This window comes from Hydra viridissima, unplaced genomic scaffold (assembly GCF_058129835.1).
Source record: "Hydra viridissima isolate aposymbiotic clone 2 unplaced genomic scaffold, HvirCarnegie_v1 scaffold_13, whole genome shotgun sequence".
Lineage (NCBI taxonomy): Eukaryota > Metazoa > Cnidaria > Hydrozoa > Anthoathecata > Hydridae > Hydra > Hydra viridissima.
In genome coordinates, this window is record NW_028324312.1 from 3,811,572 (window position 1) to 3,834,019 (window position 22,448).

Here is a 22,448-nt window from a genome sequence, read left to right on the forward strand (position 1 = left end):
AAACTAAGGAAGGACACTAAGTATAATAAGGCCATATAAAATTTATTTAACAATTAAAACAGATTATAATAAGGACATTTAAACTGGCAAGCATTTTAGCTTTTTTGCAACAAACATATCGATAAAATGACAATAGCTATCTCTCCAAAAAACCTATCTTTACAAACTATCTTGTTTATTTATACCGGATAGTTTTCCAAAAATATCCCTCAAATATCGTCATAAAAAAACCGCTTCAACATTTTTACCATTTTCACAAGTAAAAAATATTGAAATTGTTAAATCTGTAACGCCGTTGAATGTTCGTGCTCTTTCCGTAACGGAATTTTAATTATAAATTGAAGACTTTATATGTTAAAGTGTGTGTATATATATACATATATATATATATATATATATATACATACATATATATATATACATATATATATACAAACATACAGGGCCGCGGCGCGTTGGGGGGAGGGGGGGAGGTTACTGGGTACTTTTTAGCAGAGCGCAGGATCACAAGGGGCGCACACATGACAATAATTTTTTTTACTTTAATAAAAAAGATACACAGGGCTTCAAAGAAAAACTCCTAATTTTATAATATAAGTTTATTGTAATAATACTCTTGACACTTATATTTTAAAATTTGGAGTTTAAGAATTATTGCCTCAGCAATACAGCATTAATCGAATTCATATGCGGAAGTCTGAGACTAGTTAAAACCTTTGCGGAAAAATACTCATAATAGCTGCTTTGTCTATAAAAAACACATGCATATCTATATATATTATATACATATATCAACAAAAGTTAAAGTACATTGCATAACTGAGATTCCAAGACTTCATTTAGATTCGCTAAGTAACATAAAATTAGCTTTAATACTTGAATTATTCTGTTTAGTAAAAACAAAACATGTTCAGTTTCAAGAAAAAAAATTCTGGCTGTCAAAACCGAAAAAATGCGGCAAATAGGACAGCAAATGAGCAAAAAAATAAACGTACACTCGAAAATTGTGGTATACGAGCTAAAAAAATAGGAGATGGGGATAGGCCTGCAGTTTCCAGATTGATTATTATAAATTCCTCCCAGACACGTCAAGCTTTTAAAATAATAAGTTCATTAAATTAAACATAACCTTCTTTTTCATATATCTCTCCCATTATACTATTGCTATATAAATCAAGAGATTTTAAAATCTTTTACTTCATTTTCTATAGGATGGCTTTGGAAATGAGTCTTTTGAAAAATTTTTGAGCTCAGAAGAAGCACTGCCTCCTTCAAGTAGCACAATATCGGCAACAAGAGTTGAAAATGGAAACAATTTATTGGTAAATTTTCCTTTGTAAAGATTCTTTTAACAATCATTTTGAGGTTGTGTAAGTAATATACTTACTTAAATATTTATTTGAAATATTAGTGTAAAGATAAGATGGTTGAGGCAATTAGTACAAACGATCCTGCTTTGTGGGCTGAAGATATGTCTAAAGTAGAACTTGATGCAGTTGTTCTTCAGGGGCCTCCTAAAAATCCTTCATCTTTTCCGAGAGACTCGAACAAGATTAAGGTTCCTGAATCCATTTTTCACGAAATAACTCGCAATGGGGAAAAAATAAACAGAGATTGGCTTGTTTGGAGTGCAACTTCTAAAATATTTCTTTGCTTTCCGTGCTCACTTTTCGGCACCAAGCAAGCTTGCTGGGCTGGTAATCAATCGTATCTTCTACGTTGGAATGGTGGCATCAATGGAAACTGGAGAAAGCTAGCTGACAAAGTAAAAAGCCACCAAAACAATCCTCACCATCGAGACTATTACATTAAGTGGAAAACAGCGCTGGAAAGCATGGAAAATCAGTGTGGGATTGATTCAAGTCTAGAAAAATTGATAAGAAATGAGGCAGCTAGGTGGTGTGAAATTCTGCGGTACATCTTAGATGTAATTCTCTTTTTTGCATCACGCAACCTTAGCTTTAGAGGTATATTTATGAACCTTAATTTTTATATTTATATTACCATTTTAATTTATTGGCACTCTAGTTAAATAGAAAGTCGTAATTTTTATGTGTAACTATAATCCTTGTTTTAGGCTCATCAAAAATGATTGGTGATGACGATAACGGCAACTTTCTTGCAACTCTAGAACTACTCGCAAAGCACAACAAGACTCTTCAGTTACACCTAGAAGAAGTTTCTCGCAGCCAACAAGAAGCTAAACAAATTGTTGCTCGTTATTTGGCTTGGAGTTCTCAAAATCAATTTATCAAAGAGTGTGGAAGAATTGTCCGCGGTGCCATTATTAAAGAGGCTCATATGGCAATTTACTATTCCATTCTTGTCGATGGAACGCCTGATGTCTCTCATACTGAGCAAACTGCCTTTGTTCTCCGCTTTGTCTACTATGGTATTGATAAAAGATGGGTAGTTAAGGAGCGTTTTCTTAGGGTTGAAAATCTCGAAAAAAAGAAAGGTGCAGATATTGCCAAGCTAATTATGGATGTCTTGGAGCAAAACGACATCGATCTGAAGAACTGCCGAGGTCAAGGATACGGCAATGGTACCAACATGTCTGGTGTGTACAAAGGAGTACAAGCAATCATTCTTCAAAGAAATTCTCAAGCTTTCTGCATCCCATGCAGCGCTCATAACCTTAACCTAGCTGGTGTTTACTCCCTAGAATCTTCTGTAGAAGTGAAGAACTATTTTGGCCAGATTCAGTTACTCTATAATCTTTTACGATGGAAAATCTTGACCGAGACGACTGGTTTGTCTCTTCATCAAACCTCGTAAACCTGATGGAGTGCACGCATTGAGGCTGTAAAGTCGTTGGTTAAGCGACGCAGAGAAATTCCTCTTTCTTTGCAGAACCTTCGGGATCTTGATTTAACTGGAGATATTTTGAATGACGTAAAATCTTTGGAGAAATGGATTCAGTCATTTGAGTTTATTATCATGACAACCTTCTGGTTCAAAGCACTTGAAGCAATAAACTATGTCAGCGTGTCATTTCAATCAGAAAATATGACTCTAGATGATGAGATCAAACTTATGAGGACTCTTATTGAGGATCTTACTAGATTTAAATCTTCTTGGCCGGAATTAGTTAATGAAGCACATTTGGTTGCCTCCGGTCTAGCAAGCTATGGATTTCAGTCAAAATTAGTTCCAAAAAGGACTAGGAAGAGGAAATCGTTTTACGAAGAAGCAAGAACGAAGTTCATTTCTACGAAAACGATGAGAAGCAGTTTGAGGTGAACGTGTTCAACACCGCTCTCGATACTTTATTTCAACAAACGAGAGACAGATTTCAAACTGCAGAAAAGATGACGAACAGTTTCTCGTTCCTATTGCTCTCAGAATCAAATAGTAGGTCGAGTGAAGAAAAAGAAGTTGAACCACCTAACGTGGAGGAGAAATGTAAACCTTTGTTTTTAAATATTAAAAAAATTATTAGAGGCTTCCTCAACCCACCCCCTCAGAATTCAGTAAAAAAAAATTAGCGTTTGGACAGTACTCAAACTTTTTTGGATTCGGTCGATATGATAGGGCGCTAGTTAAATTTTGACCCCAGGCGTCATTAAGGATCGCGGCGGGCCTGTATATATATACATATATATATATATATATATATATATATATATATATATATATATATATATATATATATATATATATATATATATATATACACACACTTTGAATAGAAAGTTTAGCTTGTTTTTTTGTAAGTTATGGTAAGTTTGGACTGGTGCAAAGAGAAAATCTGATGCAGGGTTTTCGTTTTTTTTTTTTTTTTTTTTTTTTCGTAGCCAATTATTAATTAAGAAAAAAACACAATTTTGAAAGAAGAAAACACAAAATCTTTTCTGTAATATCAAACACAAGAAATCAAAAAATTGATGAGAAGAAAGTGCAATAAAAGTTTAAACTTACTAATTTTTTGTCATGGAAATATGCTAATATGGGATATGACCCCCGTTGTTTTTGATACTTGCTTGTAATCGGCTCGGCATTGATTCAATAACATTTTCAATCATCTTGACTGGTATTTCAAGCCACAATTTTGTTAGTTCTTTTTTAAATATTTCGTGACTTGTTATTTGCTTTTTTGTTAGTTGATAATCCATCCAGCTCCATAAATTTTCGATCGGGTTTAAGTCAGGTGATTGTGCCGGCCAAGTCATGACTCGAATATTACTTTCAACAAAATAATTGGCAATTGAATGTGCTGTATGACATGGAGCATTGTCTTGTTGAAATAACCAGTTTCGATTAGTCTGGAATAAATCGCAACTAGGGATAAGCGAATTTTCCAAAATGTCACGATACTGGTTCAATCTTCCTTCGTATATTTTATGACAGCCAGCGCCTGAGCCTGATATGCATCCCCATACACCGACAGAGCAACCACCTTTTTGAATACGGCTGTGTATGTGTTGCTTCAAATATTTTTCCGTATTTTTGCGACGAACAAATCTCTTGTTTTTTCTGTTAATAATTTCAAAATTCGACTCATCGCTAAAGATAATCATTTTCCACTGTTCCACTGAATAATTTAAACGCTCTTTGCACCATTTTTTTCGTTTTAGACGATCGGTTAACGACAACATAGGCTTTCTTACAGCATGAAACGAATTTAATTCTTTTTTGCATAATGACTTACTTATTGTCGTACGACGAACCATTTTCTCTACAAGCGAACTATTGATTTTTGCACTCAAAACTGATACTCCTGCTTTTGGGTTACGTCTGCTAAGCGTATAAATCATGTTTTCATCGCGAACTGACAGTTTTTTTGGGCGCCCAATTCGAGGTTTATGATTGACACTACCTGTCGATAAGTAACTTTTTACTGTTGTACGAACGCTGAATTCAGAAATATTCAAGTGTTTGCCGATTTATCGATTGCTCGTATTCATTTTATGCATGCCAATGACTTGCCATTTGGTTTTCGTTGAGACAGTTCTTTTACCCATGAAAATATGATCTTTTGACAAAGTTTTATCAGTTGAAAATGGTTGAAGGTTGAATCAAATCGTAGACGCAGTTTTTTTTTTGGAAAATAAAATAAGAATAAAGATGGAAATACCATACGCTAACGATAGCAGGCTGTTGAGTGATGAAAATGCGAAAGACTGCAAGAAAAAATCAATCAATTAACAAGAATTACGAGTTTTCCAATCAAAGTGCGTTTAAACTTTATTTTTAAAAAAAAATGAAAGGAGTTAATTGCTCCGTTAATTTTCTCATCACCCTCCACCTTCTTTATGGTATCCTTATTTTTTTTTTTTTCTTCTCTAAATCGATAAATTAAACCATTAGTATAAATAAATAAAAAATGCGGCCCACATCTCATCAATTTATCGAGTTATCATTTTTTAAAAAAATTATACACGTTAAAAAAAACAAGAGCGTTTAAACTTTTTATGTTAAGGTATATATATATATATATATATATATATATATATATATATATATATATATATATATATATATATATATATATATATATATATATATATATATATATATATATATATTAGGGTGGGTGTTCCTTTTTTATAAGGAAAAAATTTTTTTTTCGAATTGTTTTGAAATTATTTGCCAGAATGTACCTTTATATAAGACATGAAAATATACCAAATTTCAGCTCAATCGGTTAATATTAACACGTGCCGCATCGACGCTGAAGTTGTGAGATTCAATGTAAGGCAGTTACCTATAAGAACGACAATGTACGCTCGACTGTAAACATAAAATTACGCATTTTTTTTTAAATTTTAGTATAAAAACATACTAATTAGGGTAAGGTTGCCAATATTGTACCCCCTAAGACAAAACTAAAAACTGTAGTCAATCTACTGAGTGCAAACATGGATTTTCAATTGAATTTCAAAATTTAGGGATTGTTTGTTGTAAAGACGTTAAAAAAACTCAAAATTTAAAAAGCTTTAAGTCTCGAAGAATCAAATTAAAAGAATAGCGCTAAGAGTACAATTAAGGAAACTAAATCCTTAATTGTACCGTTGTAATCCAATATTGTACCACTTTCTTGATTTCAATTACTTTACAGCTTTGAAAATATTTTATGATTTTAGATTTAAGGGATTTAAAGAACTGATTAAAAGGAGCGGTTTTTATAAAATTAGCAATTAGAAATATTCTGATATAACATAACATAACCTAACTCCCCGTAATATAATGAAATGAAGTTTTTTATTTAATAAATTCTATGCAACTTGAACTTTTTTTTCTTCTGGAAAATGCCAAAAACAGGTATCACCACATATGGCACAATTTTTATTTAAATTGTATATTTACCAATGGGTTAGCTAAGATTAGAATAGAGGATGAAGCTAGGTATTAAAGATAATTATACTAAATAATGTAAAAAATATATACTATATCTGTTTTAAAAACAACCACACTAAATATTGTAAAATAAAATACATAAAAACATTATTTTTGGCAAAAGTTTCAGATATATTGTATCTGTTTTTGATTAACACCTGCACAGCCAACATGACACCAGCCTTGACATGTTGGTAAAACTGAACTAGAGAGTGCATCTTTTTAAGGACTGCTTGTCAATACAAGAGTTATACTAATATTTTTATTTTTTTGTTTAAGTGGTGAAGTTCGTATTTTAAGTATGGATATTTTTCTAATTGGAATCTCAAAAGAATTTTGTTAAACTTTACAAGCGTTTTTTAGCGGTCAAAATGGTTGCGTCGGTACAATTTAGGACATGCCTTGAGGTACAATTTACGCAACTAATCTGACATACAGTTAATTAAAAAACTTGACAACTAAAAATAAGATATTTTAAATTCTAGGTATTTTATTTTGAATTTAGATAAATTATGCTTTAACATAAATACACTGAACAAATCATATCTTCTGCTTTTTTTAGTGAAATACGCTTAGCCATAAAAACCTAAAATAAGAAATCTCCAATAACAAACCAACAAGAGCTCGCTCTGGCCTTAATGCAGTTGGATGACAAAAAAAAACAGTTGACTCCTTAATTTCATTCAGCAAAGATAAAAAATAAGTTAAAAAATTTCTTGTGGGTTGTAAAAATAACGAGTTATGTTAAAAGTACAATATAGGCATCGGTACAATATTAGCAACCTTACCCTAAAATGAAAACGTAAAATAAAGATAAAGTTTATCCTAATACTATATTTTTTATTTATTGAAATGATACATCCACTTCAGATACATATTTTGGATTAAAGTAAGCCTCCTTTTGTGGCGACTGGGAACTCTCTCCGGTACTCCTGAACAACCTGAATAAAATAAAAATAGTATTGAATGTGTTTTCTAAACATAGCCTATAGAATGTGTTCAAGAAAAAAATAACAAAAAATTAAATTTGTTTATACATACCTGTATCAAAAATTGTTTTTGATGCTCATTTTTCGTCATTTTTTCATTGTAATCCTCAATCAACTTCACTCCTCTTTCTGCAATATCATTTGTACATTTTAAGGTTGAAATGATATTTTTTCCTGTGCGATAATCCTCTCTGTTTTCCCAATTCAGCGGATCGTCCTGAAGAAATTCAACACAAATACCGAATCGTTTAAATAACTGAAGTGAATTGGCGGACAATAATTCAGTTGGTAGATCTTTTTGAACAAAATTTTGGACATCTCGGATTTGCAACGATAGTTTTTTCTCAATGACTTCTGTCTCTTCATTTTCTTCTTCTTTTTCATACACAGTCTCTATGTTTTTACTTGCACATTCCATAATTTTTTGAGCCATTCTAATTTTTTCAACTCTCTCAATTCTATCGTCAAATATTGCCATGGCAGCACACTCTTCACTTAGATACCATAAATGGTTTAAAAATTTTGTTATTGCAATGGTTGCAATGTTCTCATTAATATTTTTAAATTTAACCAATTTTCTCAAAAAATATATATCAATTAGGGGAGCTCCTGTAGTATTCGTTGCTGAAAACCAGGCCTCTACATAACAGTATACAACGAAAACGCAAATTTCTACATTCAGTTTTGAATTATCTTTTCTCATTTTCATTTGATCGCGAAATAAAAAAAGTTTTAAACAATAAATCGCTTTAGACATCCATTTCGCTAAATGATATGCACCGGGGGCCCTAAAACTCACATTTGTTTTATCTCCCAAAAAAATGAGTGTCAATTGCAAAAACTCTTTGTAGTCATCACGTGGTTGCTCTTCTGCAAGTTTCTGTTTCACAAAATAAATAATTTCGAGTGCTACGTCTTTCAGTGCATTATAAACGGCTTCATCGCTGGTATAATCTAAAAATTTCATTTTATCAAAATTCTTACAGTTTTCTTTCAGTGCTTTGAATTGAGCAATTTCAGGGCCGGATGCTACAATTGCTTTTGTCCTCGTGAATACACCAGTCAAAACGACCTCAAATATATGGTGTCGGCATGGAAGCCACAAAATATCTCGCCCTAACCTTTGTTGAAGCAGAACTGCAGCTCCTTTTATACGTCCAGTGTTTGATGCTGTGGTATCAAAACAAAAGGCTTGAATTTTTTCGGTTAAATTCCATTCATTAGTGATATGGAACACAGCATAGCAAACTTCTGATCCTCCTGATGATGCAATTCCAGGTACTCCTAATAATTGTTCAAAATCTAAACCAACCGCGATCACATGAAGCCGATCAATTTTCTAATTTTTTGTGATATCAGGCAATAATTTGGAATCCCAATGCACTTCAATAAAATTTGCATCATTTCCTACCGATTTTATTGATGAATATTTTATTTTCCGCAAAATCTCTCTATTTCTTTTGATAGACGATCTATTGAGAACAAACTCGGTGATATCTATATTAAGAGCTTCTAGGACGCAGAAATAATATGCATTGCATCCCTGTCACTCACTTTACATTTGTCCAAGGCAGCGGCCGGGCGAGGTGTCATTAACGTCTTTCGTCCTCTCTTGTTTGAAGATGGACCCTGTTCAGATTCCGATATTAAATATGTGTCATCTTCACTGTTGTCTTGATTTATCACTTTTTTCTGTGAATCTTCGTTTTCTTTATCTTCCATTTCAAAATATGCAATCAAATAACTAGAATTTTCCAACAAATCTTCTTTTCTTTTCAACTCTGCAGCTGTGCGTTCTTCTTTCCGCTTTTCCTTACGTAATAATTTGATATCTACTCCCAACATACAACCTACTCTACCTTTCTTTCTTTGCTTAATTAAAAATTCTCTATCTTCGGCGATTTTAATCTCATTTAACGCATTTAAGGTGGCAATATCAAAAAGGTTGTCTAAATCTTCTTTAAAATCATTTTCTTTTTCTCTCTGCCGTTCAGTATCTCTATTTTTAGATTTTTCTAAATTTCTGACATTATCGTACAAAGATTTTAATTTCGAAATACAGTTTGAACGGTTTTGAACTGGGATTCTTGCTTTTTTCCAAAAAACGACCACTTCATCAATAACTAAAGCACTGCTGTCATTAAGATTTAAATTTACCACTCTCATGTTATAAAAAAGTACACTCAAAGCATCTCGTTTACATGGTAATTTACTACCGCAGATTTGATTTTTCATCACTCCAAATAGATAAATATTTTTCCAAAAAGTGGACATTTTAGCACTTTTATCAATTACTTATATAGCACGTCTTTTCTTATGCACTTCATGTACGAAACTAAAACGAATGTAGCATTGAACAAATAATATGTAAAAACAAAATTGACTTGTAGAGAGTTGTAGTTGCGCTTGTAGCGAATTCCGAATCCACTTGGTGGTTAGTTCCGCCGACTCGTCATAGCATGTTAGACAGTCAGATGCATGAAACTTTAAGGCCAATGCGGCACGTGTTAATATTATCGGATTGAGCTGAAATTTTGTATCTTTAATTTTTTGGTGTTACTGAACAAAATTACAAATAATTTTGAAAAAATATGAACTTTCGAAAATAAGGACCACCCTAATATATATATATATATATATATATATATATATATATATATATATATATATATATATATATATATATATATATATATATATATATATATACACACACACACACACCTTAACATAAAAAGTGTGATCGTGATGATTTCCTAATTGTAATTGTTTGTGTGTAAATCAATTTTTAATTACGACAGACTGATCGTTTAATTACCTTATGTTCCATAAATCCAACTATTCCGTGTAGGACTTTAAAGCCATAAAAATGATTTAGGAAACTAATTAAATTAAATTACTATCAGGGCACACCTATCCAAAAATGGTCCCAATCTCAATTTTGAGGACCAAAAAAACGACTGATGGGGCGTTAATCTGGAAGGTCTCAGGTATCACCAGATGTAAAAATTATAATCTAATCTCTATAAGCAAAGGAGAAAAAACACATTTAAAGTTTTATAGCACTTTGCGCTACTGACCGCACTTGAAGCCTGGTTGTAAGTCTACTTTGTTTTGTTTTTTTTCATTTTTAGGTTATGGAGTTTTTAAAAAAAATCAAAAACTCTTCACTTATATGTGTTGACTATAACCTGACAAAAAATCAGCTCTCTAACACTTGTGGTTTGTGTACAGGGACCTAAAGTATTGGGTATGGCACTAAAAGCCTCTTTAATAAGAGACAACGAATACTTTACGTTTTTATTCTAACCTTATTATCGACTAAGGAAGTTTCAAAATTTAATAGAATGAAGCCTTAACATGTATCTTTCAGACAAAAAAAAAAAAAATAGAAACAAGATATCTTTTATCTGTGCAAATATAAAGCTCTTAAACTAGGAATCTAGCGTTTGAAAAAAGGGCTAAAATATAGCAGCTTTTTGTGGTTTTTATGCTTTTTAAAGATTCAAAGTTACATCAAATAACTAATTTAGTAACAATATCATGTGACTAGTGGATATGGGATTCTATGGTTGTTAGACTTCACATTGGTGTTTACTTTGTCTGCAAAAAGAGTGCTTTTTTTGTCCAGGTTTGTATAAAATTGAGTAGGTAGAAAACACATTGTTAGAGGCATTTTTTCTAAATGTTCTGAATTTAAACACATAAAAACCTCCTTATATTTTAGTTGTTAAACCCACAAGTCTGCTTTGTTGTTTTTGTTTAAAACGATTGACCAAATATTGGAAATACACACAATAATAACAACTTTTTTTAAATTTAAATAAGAAATATATCTTTACTGAAATTGGTTTTAACAAGATATCAAGCAAAAGAAAATGTTTGGTTGAAGGATGAACATAATTGATACAGATAATAAAGAGAAGAGGACCTAATATGGATCCTTGAGCGATACCAATGCAAACGCTTTTAATGCCTGAGAAGATGTCATTGAAAGTTACAAACTGTTGACGATTGGAATTTAATTGTGATTTAATCCACTGCAAGGGTCGCCGAGTACACATAATGCACTGCAAGGCTATTCCGCGTACACCATAATCCACTGTAATGATATGCCGCGTACACCATAATAACTAAGCTCTGATAGGAAAGTATCATGGTCTACGGTGTCAAAAGCTTTTTATAAATCGATGAAAACAAAGCAAAGTTTCTGTTATCAAGAGCAGCTTTTATACTTTCAGTAATTTCGATAAGAGCAATAAGCAGTAGGATGCATTTTACGAAAACCAAATTGGCGTTTGCTTTTTATTTGCTAGTTATTTGCTTTTTCGTTAATTTTTTGTAAAGGGCATGTTTATTCAAAATACAAGATTTTCACTAATAAACTTAGGAAATGCAGGAATCTACGCATCAATTTCTCAAGCACACAATTTACCACACAATGAATAACATCCCTCATAATCGTCGATCAAACCAAAACAAAAAATGCGAAAGTATAGGTCTATTAAATTTTATTAAATTTTGAAACTTTTCCATATAATAAATTGAATACATTTACATTCTCGAAAATACATAATTGAAGTCGTATAAAAAATTATTTTTCTTCAAAGACGGATCAGTAATGAGCGTAAACATTCTTATACCTAAACAATGAAAAACAAAGCTGATTGGTCTATTAGCAGAGAAAAAACAAAGAAAAAACAAAGCTGTTGGTCTATTTGCAGAGAAAGTGAATCTCAAAAGAACCCAAATAACCTTGAAAAAAAAAACGCAAAGCCTGACCGAAAGGGAGCCCATTATACGAGATTTCATTAAACTGTTTTACAATTGGAAGAAAATGAAACTTACATTTTAGCGAGATTTTTCGTTCGTAGATTATTATATTCTTCTTGATATTGCGGAGAGCACTGAAATAACCCAACAATTAATGTGTAAGCAAAAATGGTCATAAAGTTGTAAGCATGTACATGTAAACGTGCAATTTATAGGTAAACATGTAATTTATATGTAATTCTTTTTTTAGAGAAAGTAATAAAATTCCATTTTTTCCAAAGGATAGTATAAATTGTCTTTTTAGCTGATTTCTTTATTTTAATCAAAAAAAACCTACATATAACTTGTTTAACTTCAGTCTGTCAGTTTCACTTAGAGCAACTCTTTGACCAATAGGCTTCCTGTTTCCCAGAACCTCTATTGTGCTCTGTCCATTCTTTGTAAAAAAATTCTCACCATAATGCATTATTGAGCCGAGATCATAACTAAAACACAACATTTTTTTTTACTAAAGCATAATAATGAAAACTAATTTAAAAACTCTTTACAAACTTAACATTTTTGCTCTATCTTTTTTTGAGAGGATTTAGCAGAGTTTGACTCTTGACTTTCTTCAAATATTTTTAGATAAAATGATCAATAAGCAACTTGTTACTGCATCCAACGTTGGAAGAGTGGAGCTCATAAAATATTTTTAGATAAAATAATCAATAAGCAACTTGTTACTGCATCCAACGTTGGAAAAAAAAGCTCATAAAACATTTAAAATGTAATAATTTAAGTTTTATTTTCCACAACTACTTTGATTGATCCAACATACCTAAATCCTAAGGTATCTGCTTGCCCAACATCATACTTCTGAAAGTTATTTTCCAAACCATTCCTGATATTTTCAAACCTTATTCGAACATAATCATCCCTGTCTCGTCTTGATTGCTCATGATAAAAACCAAGTGCATGTAGAATTTCATGCATTACTGTTCCTGAAATTTGTTCAAGAGAAAAACTGCGTCACATAGGTTTTTAAAAAATCTTTTTTCCTTCACAATAATGATGTTGTTTAATTAAAAAAAGTTAATAAAAAAAAAAACCTTTGTATTCACAATTATTCCCTATGGAAATCACTTGTCCTCCACCTTGCTTACCAACATAAGAATAACAACTGAAAAAAAAAACAGAAAAAAAACAGCTCATAAATCAATAAGAAAGAAATAATACTGTAGTAAAAGATTTATGTTAGCATTTAAATTGAGGCAAACAACTTATTTCAATTCTCAAACAGAATTACTTGAAAAATTTTAATCACTGAATGTCAGTGAAAATAGCATAAAGAGGATGACTTACTGTCAACAAGAATAACAAAAACAACACGAAAACTTCAAATATGGTATGTATGCTATCATACCATCATATACTGCCAAATCAGAAGTTTGTTTTCATTTAAACAGGTAAAAAGAAATAAAACAACATTAGAACTGAAAAATATACCCATATCCCTGGAAAAATTGCAGATAGGGTTCAGTTTTTCCATTAAAGTCCACATTGTATTGGGAAGTTCCATCATTTTTCCTTTTAATAAATTTGATACAACTGATGCTACTAATCTCTTTCATTGCTTCATTTATAGCTCGCTGCATTCTGCCATCTACAAAATTTAGCCGAAAAATTTAAAGATGTAACCAAATCTATCAACAAAACTGCTTAAAAAGAGAATTTTTAAAATGCTCTTTTTTTATCTAAGAAGTAGTAAATTAAACGTAAAACATATTTTTTAAACACTAACAAATAGCAAAATTGAAAAACAACTGTTTAAAAGTTAGTTGCCTTGAAATATGCAGCACAAAGTCACATTGTCACTTTTTTTACAGAAGAGAAAATAAAAGTGTTTTTTCTTTGTTTTTATCTTACTTATGACTCCAAACCTCCATAAATATTAAGAAGGGGACATAGTGCTGTACCACTGACAAAATCACAAAAAATTATATAAGAATCATTAAAAAACTGTAAAAAGATTGTTACTGAAGTAAACAATATAATGCAACAAAAATAAGAACTGCCAGTTTTTTAAAAAAGGAAATAAATACACACCTCCTCTTATTATTTGTGGAAGCTGATAAGCAACTAATAAACCCCATTTTTCACTAGTATGTAAATTACGCTTAGCTGTGTCATTTTTCATGATTGCATCAACTTCTTCTGTTTTAATGATATCACCCTCGACTACAGGAACAAGCTTTGTCTTGTCTTCAGCTATGAAATTATGAATAAATAATAGAATAAACTTAGATGACTGAACTAACAAATGCAGTAAACTCAAATAAGTAAAATCTCTATTAGCTACTTATCATTAGATTATAAAATAAAAATGGAAGAATATAAATCTAATAAAGAAACAAACCCTTCTGCTCAGCTAAAGCTTCTTCTTGTTTTTCTACAAAAGTTTCAGCATTTGTTACATCTAAGAGAATTTAATAAAATGTAAGTATGTAACATAAATACGTATGTATGTATGCATGCATGCATGTATGTATGATGTATCACGTAGATGATAGCTCGTTAGTACCTTGCAGATAATAGATGAGAGATTTTTTACTTAAGGCTATTCTCATATTTACCATTTTTCTAAAATATTGCTCAACATGGATGTTAGTTGGAGATTCACATGAGCTTCTGATTTTTTAATTATTAAAAAGTATTAAACACTTTACAAAATCAAATTTAATAAGCTGTAGAAAAAAATCTGTTTAAAAAAAATTAACTGCTTTCTCTTGCAACAGAAAAAATGCTAGAACCACTTCTAATGCGTGTATTAGGTTTATAGCATATTAATTTTGAAAATATACTTTATTATATTAAACCTGCAAACAAAACAAACCCTTAGGCTCCATGGCTTTTATTTTCTCATCAAAGTCTTTTATTGCCTCAAGAATATGAACACCATCAGAATTGTCACTCATTTTTTCATCAACAGCAGACTGTTGAAATATTTTTACTTTATCTTTTTCATCCAAAGGTTCAACTGTTTGTTCTTCTTTATTCTCTTCATTTTCTAAGAAACAAAAAGCTTCATAATGATAATAAGACTTCATAATAATAAGACTTCATAAGAATAAGACTTCATAATAATAAGACTTCATAATAATAAGGCTTCATAGTAATAAGACTTCAGTAGGATCTGCATGTTGTTTATGGTCTTAACTAAAAAATGTTTTAAAAAACTTTTGAATTCAACTAAGAGTTAAATGGATATATCTAACTACACATACTCCTTTTTTTACCTGGTTCTTTTTTAAGTTACCCTTATCGCATATAAACTTTTATATTTTGAAGGAAAAAAAGTTTCATGATTTGTACTCTTCTTCCCATAAAAGTGGCTCAAATGTCTCATGATAAAAAATTTGTATAAATTCTTGTTTTAAAAGAAAAAATGTTCTCCATTACTGTAAAAAAGAATTGTGACTGAGGGAAAGGGGAAATAACGTTTTTGGAATTTAAAAAAGTATTTTATTGCACTGATGCTTTATTATAATCATCAAAATAGGGGATAAATCAGTTCGATGCTTAAATTGCAGCAATGCAATCAGTATTACCAAATGCAACTTTTCCACATGAAACATCTGAAGTTTGATAAAACGTTGAAAAAAGTAATTGTGTTAGGAACTATTTTAGAACATATGTATGACCTTATCAAATTCCTATGAAGGAATGATCCAAAGACAGGAAAAAGCATTTTTATTAAGAACTAAATTTAAAAATTAAAAAAAAAATGTAAAGATGCAGAGCAGATACAAGAATCTCTAAAATCTTTGATTAACTCTATTCAGTTTTTCATAAGTCATTTGTTGATAGTATGCATGCCAATAGCAAGAGATTGACAACGCATTGGCATTCTCTCATGACAAAAAATATTTCATGATGATCGCATGTTATAAGTGTTGATAGGAGCGTTGTTAGGAAGAAAAAGAAAATTCTGTATAATCTTGTTACTGCTTCTTGGTTAGAACAGAAAGCAAATAAAATATGAAATATCTTTTCTTTATGAAAGTATCAAAAAACTAAACAAATATTTTTTACTAATCTCCCCTAGATAAAAAAAAATAGGGTTAGTGATTTGGCACATAGTATATTTTTTAAATGCATTAAAAAATGCCACAGACCAATTTCTTACACTACACCCTAAAATAGTATAATTCATCAAAGTTATATCAAAGTATGTAGCATTTCAGATGAATATTTAAAGAGGGGTTTTTAGTCGGACATTCACATAAGAAAAGTTGCTAACTTATAAAATTTTACCATTTAGAGTTTTTCGGACTAAATTCTTGATAGAGTCAAATTTGATTTCACTGTTCTACGTATATCTGTTGATACTAGAAGACCTTCAAACAGTCAAGGCAAATGCTGACCTGAATTGAAAGTAAGTTTTGAACAGAAAATTTTGGGGGAAGAATCGGTTGGACTCAGTTGAAACAGAAGATAAGTATCTTTGGGTGAAAGTTTTTTACACTGTTTGAGATGTTGATTAACATTTTTGTAAATCCCAATTATGTAGAGAAGTCCAGGTTGTACAATGTTGAATGATATCAGTTTGCTGAACTTCACAACCGAAATCCAAATCAAATCACAACCGAATCATAGCCGAAATAATAGATTTTATGGCAATCAACAGAAAAACAGCCATGCATTATGAATGTATTTTCTGCGAGTTGAAGCTAGTCAAAACTTGCATTTACCAATTGGTTTCTTTTGAGGATGCTTGAGAGCGCTATCTCCAACATGTGAAGAACTGAGGAGTTTCGTAAGGTCCGTGTTCTCTTAGCTGACATTGCGAGTTCAGATGATAACATAGATTGATACAAAGGAGTAACGTAACGTTTTCTTAGAATTGTATTTAATATCCTTTTAAAAAAGATTGCTAAGCAGGTTTTGACCAATGACCAAAACATTTTTTTTTAGTTGCTTTTTAATTCTAGGAATTTTTCTTTTCTGTAAACTGAATACAAAGACCATTTTCATTTACAATGAGATTTTCATTTACAATATGATTTTTACTTTATTAAATGAAATTTTTAACTTTTAGTTAAGTTAGAAATTTCTGTATAGGAATAAGGACTTCTAAAAATAAAGAGGAAAGATTTTTTTCCTTTCTTTGAAATTCCGCCAAAAAATTAATTGATATTCTACTCCTCTTCGTTTAAACTTATCAACTGCACAATTTATTGAGCAACTAAAAGAATTTTATTGAGCAACTAAAAAATATTTTTCCTGCATCATTCTAACATAGCATAAAAATTCACTAAAAAATTTTTTTCTCAATAAAAATATTTTATTATTAATAATAATTATTTTATTATTAATAATAATTTTATTGAGAAAAACTTTTTATGTAAATGTTTTTATTGAAGAAGATTGAAAAAAGCTAAAATGCAACTTACTTTTTATTTCATTTTCAAAAACCTGTTGAATAAAATCGCTCATTTCATCTCTATTTTCATCTACTACTTCTTTTAAGACCTTCTTTGCCAATGACCTTTGGAAGTCTTGGAGTAATGAAGCACTGATGCAGACCAGTAGCGTAACGAACACAAAAATCTTCATTTTAACTAAAATGATCAAGTGAGCATGCGCAGTTAAACTACTTTAATAAGATCGATTTCCCTGCAAACAGAAAAACTAATGAAAAAAAAAAGACTTCTGAGGGAGTTTTATTTCTCCCTTTATTTATGAATTAAACATTTGAGCTGCTTTTGATAAAAAACCATCGAAAAGCGGATTCTGAAAATCTTTGTGCAAGTTTAAGATTGTATTTCACCTACGCCCCTCTTCCATTTCAGAGCCCTCTTCCATTTTAGAGTCTATTTACATAAAGGCGTTCTTTTTCATAAATAAATTTTCATAAATTCACGAAGTGGTGCAAAAATGATCTTATTCACAAAAAAAGCTGAAGCTTTAAAAATTTGAAGAGTAAAAATCTTTACATAAACTTTCTGCAATCGAAGAGTAAAATCTTTATATAAACTTTCTGCCATCGAAGAGTAAAATCTTTATATAAACTTTCTGCCATCGAAGAGTAAATTTTTCAGATTAAATATAGGTTATTTCAATTTAAAATGTTTTGCAAATTTTTTTATAAATTTCACAAAACTGTAGATTTGATCATTTAATGCATAACTTCGTCCATTAATCTATTGTACATTTACACATATAGAAACAAATGTATACCTGTGCGGTTTCCAATAATTTTTTCATACACTGATTGGTTTAGTAACAATGTTTAGTTACAAGTTGTATACGGATATTTATATCAAAACGAATACAGCCTTTTCTTTCACCTGCTGTCATTCTCAAGTAATTGAAATAATTAATTACTTGGCGTTGAAAGCAAATTTGTGAAGATGTGAGTTTGAATGGGGAGCATTTTTTTAATACGCATATTCATTTTTTTAATGCGCATATTCAGTGGGAACATTCAAAATATAAATCAGAAAATTTAATTTCATTGTCATAAGCTTCTCTTTCTACGAAGCAAATGCTTTGTTTCGGTTTAAACACGTTGTTGATAAGAATAAGGATCATAGAAAATATATTATTTGCACGCTCACTCATTACGCTCATATCGCACTTCATTGAAAGTTGATCTTAGTAACTTAATTTCTTGCATAATTGTCAATCTTAATAATACTTCTTATTTATTGTTCAAATATTCTGAAATAAAATGACGAAAAATGTATAGCATAAATAATTTTTTTTATCATATTATCTATTTACAACATAAACATATATTATTTATTTAAAATGTAAACAACTTTTTTTTGTAAACAAGGTTATTTATTTGGACTTAACAACTTCTAGGCATTAAGATTTATGTAATAGAATAATCAAATATTTACACATGAGAATGAAAATCTAGTAATTAATTAAAAATCCCAATTCCATTGAGCTGTTTTAATTAAAATTCCATTGAGCTGTAATTAGAATAACAATCACGATAAGTTTGATAGTTACGTTTAAAAAACAATATTAGTAATGACCACGGACAAAACACATTTTTTTTTGCTTGAAAAAAAAGTTGCAAAAATATTAAAATTAATAGTATGTCATGAATGTTAAAAATAATGTTGTGTTACAAAAATTTGAATAATTTAAAAAAAAACTTTTTTTTTAACAAAAACTCACTCACGATTTTTTTTTCTTTGTTAAAGTGAGTTAGAACCAAAGAACGAGCAAAAAAACTTGGCAAATGAAAACAATGAAAATTGATTGGCAGATTGCTCAAGTTTTTAACAGCGTTTTTTACGAACAAAAAACAAAACAGCAATATTTCCAAAACTAATTTGGCTCATGTAATAAAAATTTGGCGAAGTCGTCAAGAAAAGTGCCAAAAAATGCACGATGTAAGATCACATATGAAAATTTGTTCAGAAAATTTATCGAGTTATAAATAAATTCTCTTGATAAGAAGTTGAGTTATTGCTAGAATGCTTTTAAAAACATCATACTAAAGACATCAAACTTTAAAGACATCATACAAAAGGATAAAAACCTAAACTTTTTATTAGAATCTTTTTTAGAAGAGGATTGCTGAAGATTGCATGACCAAAAATATTTTGTAAAATGTAAACAGTACAGAAATCAACTGGATATTGCCAAAGGATGTACCTTCAGTATTAGATACTACCTCCATAGCATTTATCCTCTGAAGGATGCAGGACTCCTAAAGAAAACTGTAGAAATTTACTTTCTACAGGAATTAGATTTTGATAAGCATACTAAATATTCTATTTAATCTTTTAAAATATTGCTGTAATTATTACTTAATAAAAGTTGAATTTAGAACTTTCAAACTATAAAATATAGCTCAAAGGATAATTAAACAAAAGAGGTCTCAATCATTTAAATAAATTTACTTATTTCTTCAGATTTTATACATTCAGTAAAAGAATACAAAACTATGTTGCTGTAGCTAATACAAAAAATATAAAAATTTGAACTTGTTGGTAATGGAGGGTCATTTAGAAAATATTTTAATAGAAGTTTTACATTAATCATAAAATGTCCCTGTTCCAGTAATTCCAACCCTCCCCTACTCTTAATCTGTACAGTTTTAATGTGTCAATTTAATGTGTCACTTTTGAAATGAGCCAATCACGTGATGTCAAACACCTTGTGTTTTAACTTTTTGAAATAGAATTCTGTAACGAATGGCGTTATTTTAAACTTTGGTTTGGGCGAGAAAAAAAAAAGATTGAAACCACATTTTTATTTAAATTTCAAAAGTATTAAAGATTAAAGTTCATTTGATTATTTGGAAAAAAAATTCCATTTGTGACAAGAATTTAATACACGTAAAGTTATGAGAAACACTCAAAAATGTTTTGGTGTAAACCTTCTTTCATCCTGAACACTATTGATGTTAAATGTATTGATCAACAATTATTTATTTGAAAAAAAATATATTTTGTCTATACCAAATTAATGAAAGTGATAAATAATTTCCCAGCTTAAGATGCACATCTGGATAATCCAACAAATAATGTCATACCTTAAGAATTCCATTGAATTTCTTTTACCAAAATCTAATAAAGTATTCTTTTAAAAAATGTTTTTATTTTTGCAACGACTTTAATGTTATTTTCATTTTATGATGAAATATTTTAAGTCACTGAAGCATTTGTTATAAAGTTAAACTGTCTCAAATAACAACCTTTTCCCCTACATTATAATTGCTACCTTAATGGTGAAGAAAATATTCAGAACTTAATCTCCTTAATTTTATATTTTAAGAAATGAAAAAGAAAAAAAAAATTTTAGTGTATGTAAAAATTGAAAGTGGACTAAAAATACCGCGATATAAATAATTATTTCACATCATAAAACCTTTTATATCTAGATCAGCGGAACACAATCTTTTTTCCCCTTGGGCCTCATTAAAAGCTTTTATAAGTCTGGGGGGCATTTAGATATTTTAGACATTGGATGGGGTAGGGATGGGGGAGTAATTACGCTTTTTATAACAAAATTCTTTTAAAGTTTTTTCCTGAATTGATCAAATTGAATTAACCAAATTGACCTTTTTTTATCAAAAAATTGTTGAAAGTTTTATTTTACTATAATTTTTTAATTTACTAAAAAAAAGTTAATAGAAAAATAGGATGGTACCTCTGCTAAAAAGTACAATAAAACTCAACTGTATCGAAGTATTTGTTTATCAATCAGTGCGATTTTTAACATTAAGACTTTCTCTTAAATTTTTATAGAAACCAGGTTTATAACTTTATTTGCAAATTTTTCAAGTAAAAAAATTTGAAGCACTGAAGAAATATTCCTTTACTATCTCTGCATCAGTAAATGAATTTACGTTTACCAAGGATGTAACAAGTTTCATACACATCCCCCCCCCCCCCGACAAAGTTTTAATACCACATTAGTTTCAGTTATTAATGACAACAATTAATAAAAATAATAATAAAAATAATAATTTTTTTATTACTTCAATAATTCTATTTACCATTGAATGAATAGGATTTTTTAATTCACCTAAAGTTATTTGATTCCAACATTTCTTAATTTTTTTATTTAACTTATTGACGTTAAATTTCTTTCTATTTGCATAAAATAAACGAACCGAACTGTAGGGAACGAACGAATGTAATATGGAAATCCATAGTTCCATACTACATATGCTTTAATTCCGGACTATTTGGAGGCGATTATAAAATTTCTATTTCCTTTGTTTGTAACCATTTCTTTGTATGATTTGAGCTATGGATCCTGTTGAACAATTGCATTTTTGTTACTTATTTTTTTAAAGCAAGATAATTAATATTTTTTAAGTTGTTCTGTACAGTCTTCAGAGTCAGAGAACTTTTAAGAAAATCAATGTTTAACTTTCCACTACTTCCCAAACCATTAAACTACCGCCCCTCCTTAATTCCGTCTAGATAAAAGTTTACATTAAGATAAAAATTTTTCTTCCTTTTTTTAATCATGTTAATAATACTGATAGCCATCAGGCATCATCATCATCATCATCATCATCATCATCATCATCATCATCATCATCATCATCATCATCATCTAAACTGTTTTTCATCAGACTTACAACGTCATTCCTATCTAACCTTGTTTCAATGCAATTTCTAGCAAACTCAGGTCCAGCTTCTTTTTGTCTTTGAGTAATTGCTGGTTTTCTTTTTAACCTCTTATGATTAATTAATGGTTTGATTTTATTTCTCGCTGAAAAAATCCAACACTTGCAACTAATGATAAATAACTTTTTATCTTCTTAACAGCGATTGTTGAATTGCTTAAGAGCTATTGTCTGAGAAATCTAGGCAAAGTCTGGAA

The 22,448-nt window shown here is 30.0% G+C and overlaps 2 protein-coding genes and 1 pseudogene across 3 annotated transcripts in view; 1 reads left to right on the plus strand and 2 right to left on the minus strand.

Annotated features, from left to right (window-relative positions):
* Positions 1 to 18,459, minus strand: part of LOC145194637 (uncharacterized) — a 33,920-nt gene extending 15,461 nt beyond the window's left edge. The window contains exons 1-15 of the mRNA XM_090069993.1: positions 18,324 to 18,459; positions 17,537 to 17,704; positions 14,977 to 15,150; positions 14,500 to 14,559; positions 14,190 to 14,351; positions 13,590 to 13,746; positions 13,193 to 13,263; positions 12,922 to 13,084; positions 12,439 to 12,586; positions 12,177 to 12,235; positions 11,962 to 11,971; positions 10,326 to 10,351; positions 8,883 to 9,462; positions 8,313 to 8,667; positions 3,980 to 4,819 (exon numbers count right to left, since the gene is read on the minus strand). Coding sequence (XP_089926119.1) covers positions 3,980 to 4,819; positions 8,313 to 8,667; positions 8,883 to 9,462; positions 10,326 to 10,351; positions 11,962 to 11,971; positions 12,177 to 12,235; positions 12,439 to 12,586; positions 12,922 to 13,084; positions 13,193 to 13,263; positions 13,590 to 13,746; positions 14,190 to 14,351; positions 14,500 to 14,559; positions 14,977 to 15,150; positions 17,537 to 17,699 — 2,968 coding nt within the window. The 5' untranslated portion in view covers positions 17,700 to 17,704; positions 18,324 to 18,459. The remainder of the gene's footprint in view (positions 1 to 3,979; positions 4,820 to 8,312; positions 8,668 to 8,882; positions 9,463 to 10,325; positions 10,352 to 11,961; positions 11,972 to 12,176; positions 12,236 to 12,438; positions 12,587 to 12,921; positions 13,085 to 13,192; positions 13,264 to 13,589; positions 13,747 to 14,189; positions 14,352 to 14,499; positions 14,560 to 14,976; positions 15,151 to 17,536; positions 17,705 to 18,323) is intronic.
* On the plus strand, positions 866 to 3,484 carry LOC145196160 (zinc finger MYM-type protein 1-like). The gene is made up of 3 exons (XM_090070175.1): positions 866 to 1,322; positions 1,412 to 1,967; positions 2,078 to 3,484. The coding sequence occupies exons 2-3, from the start codon at positions 1,424 to 1,426 to the stop codon at positions 2,776 to 2,778; spliced, it is 1,245 nt and encodes a 414-aa protein (XP_089926301.1). The 5' UTR covers positions 866 to 1,322; positions 1,412 to 1,423; the 3' UTR covers positions 2,779 to 3,484.
* On the minus strand, positions 7,206 to 8,295 carry LOC149880109 (uncharacterized; annotated as a pseudogene). Its single transcript, XR_016446154.1, has 2 exons — positions 7,381 to 8,295; positions 7,206 to 7,280 (listed from the first exon to the last, which is right to left on the minus strand). The product of XR_016446154.1 is annotated as an uncharacterized LOC149880109 (transcript).
* Positions 18,460 to 22,448: the final 3,989 nt, after the last annotated feature.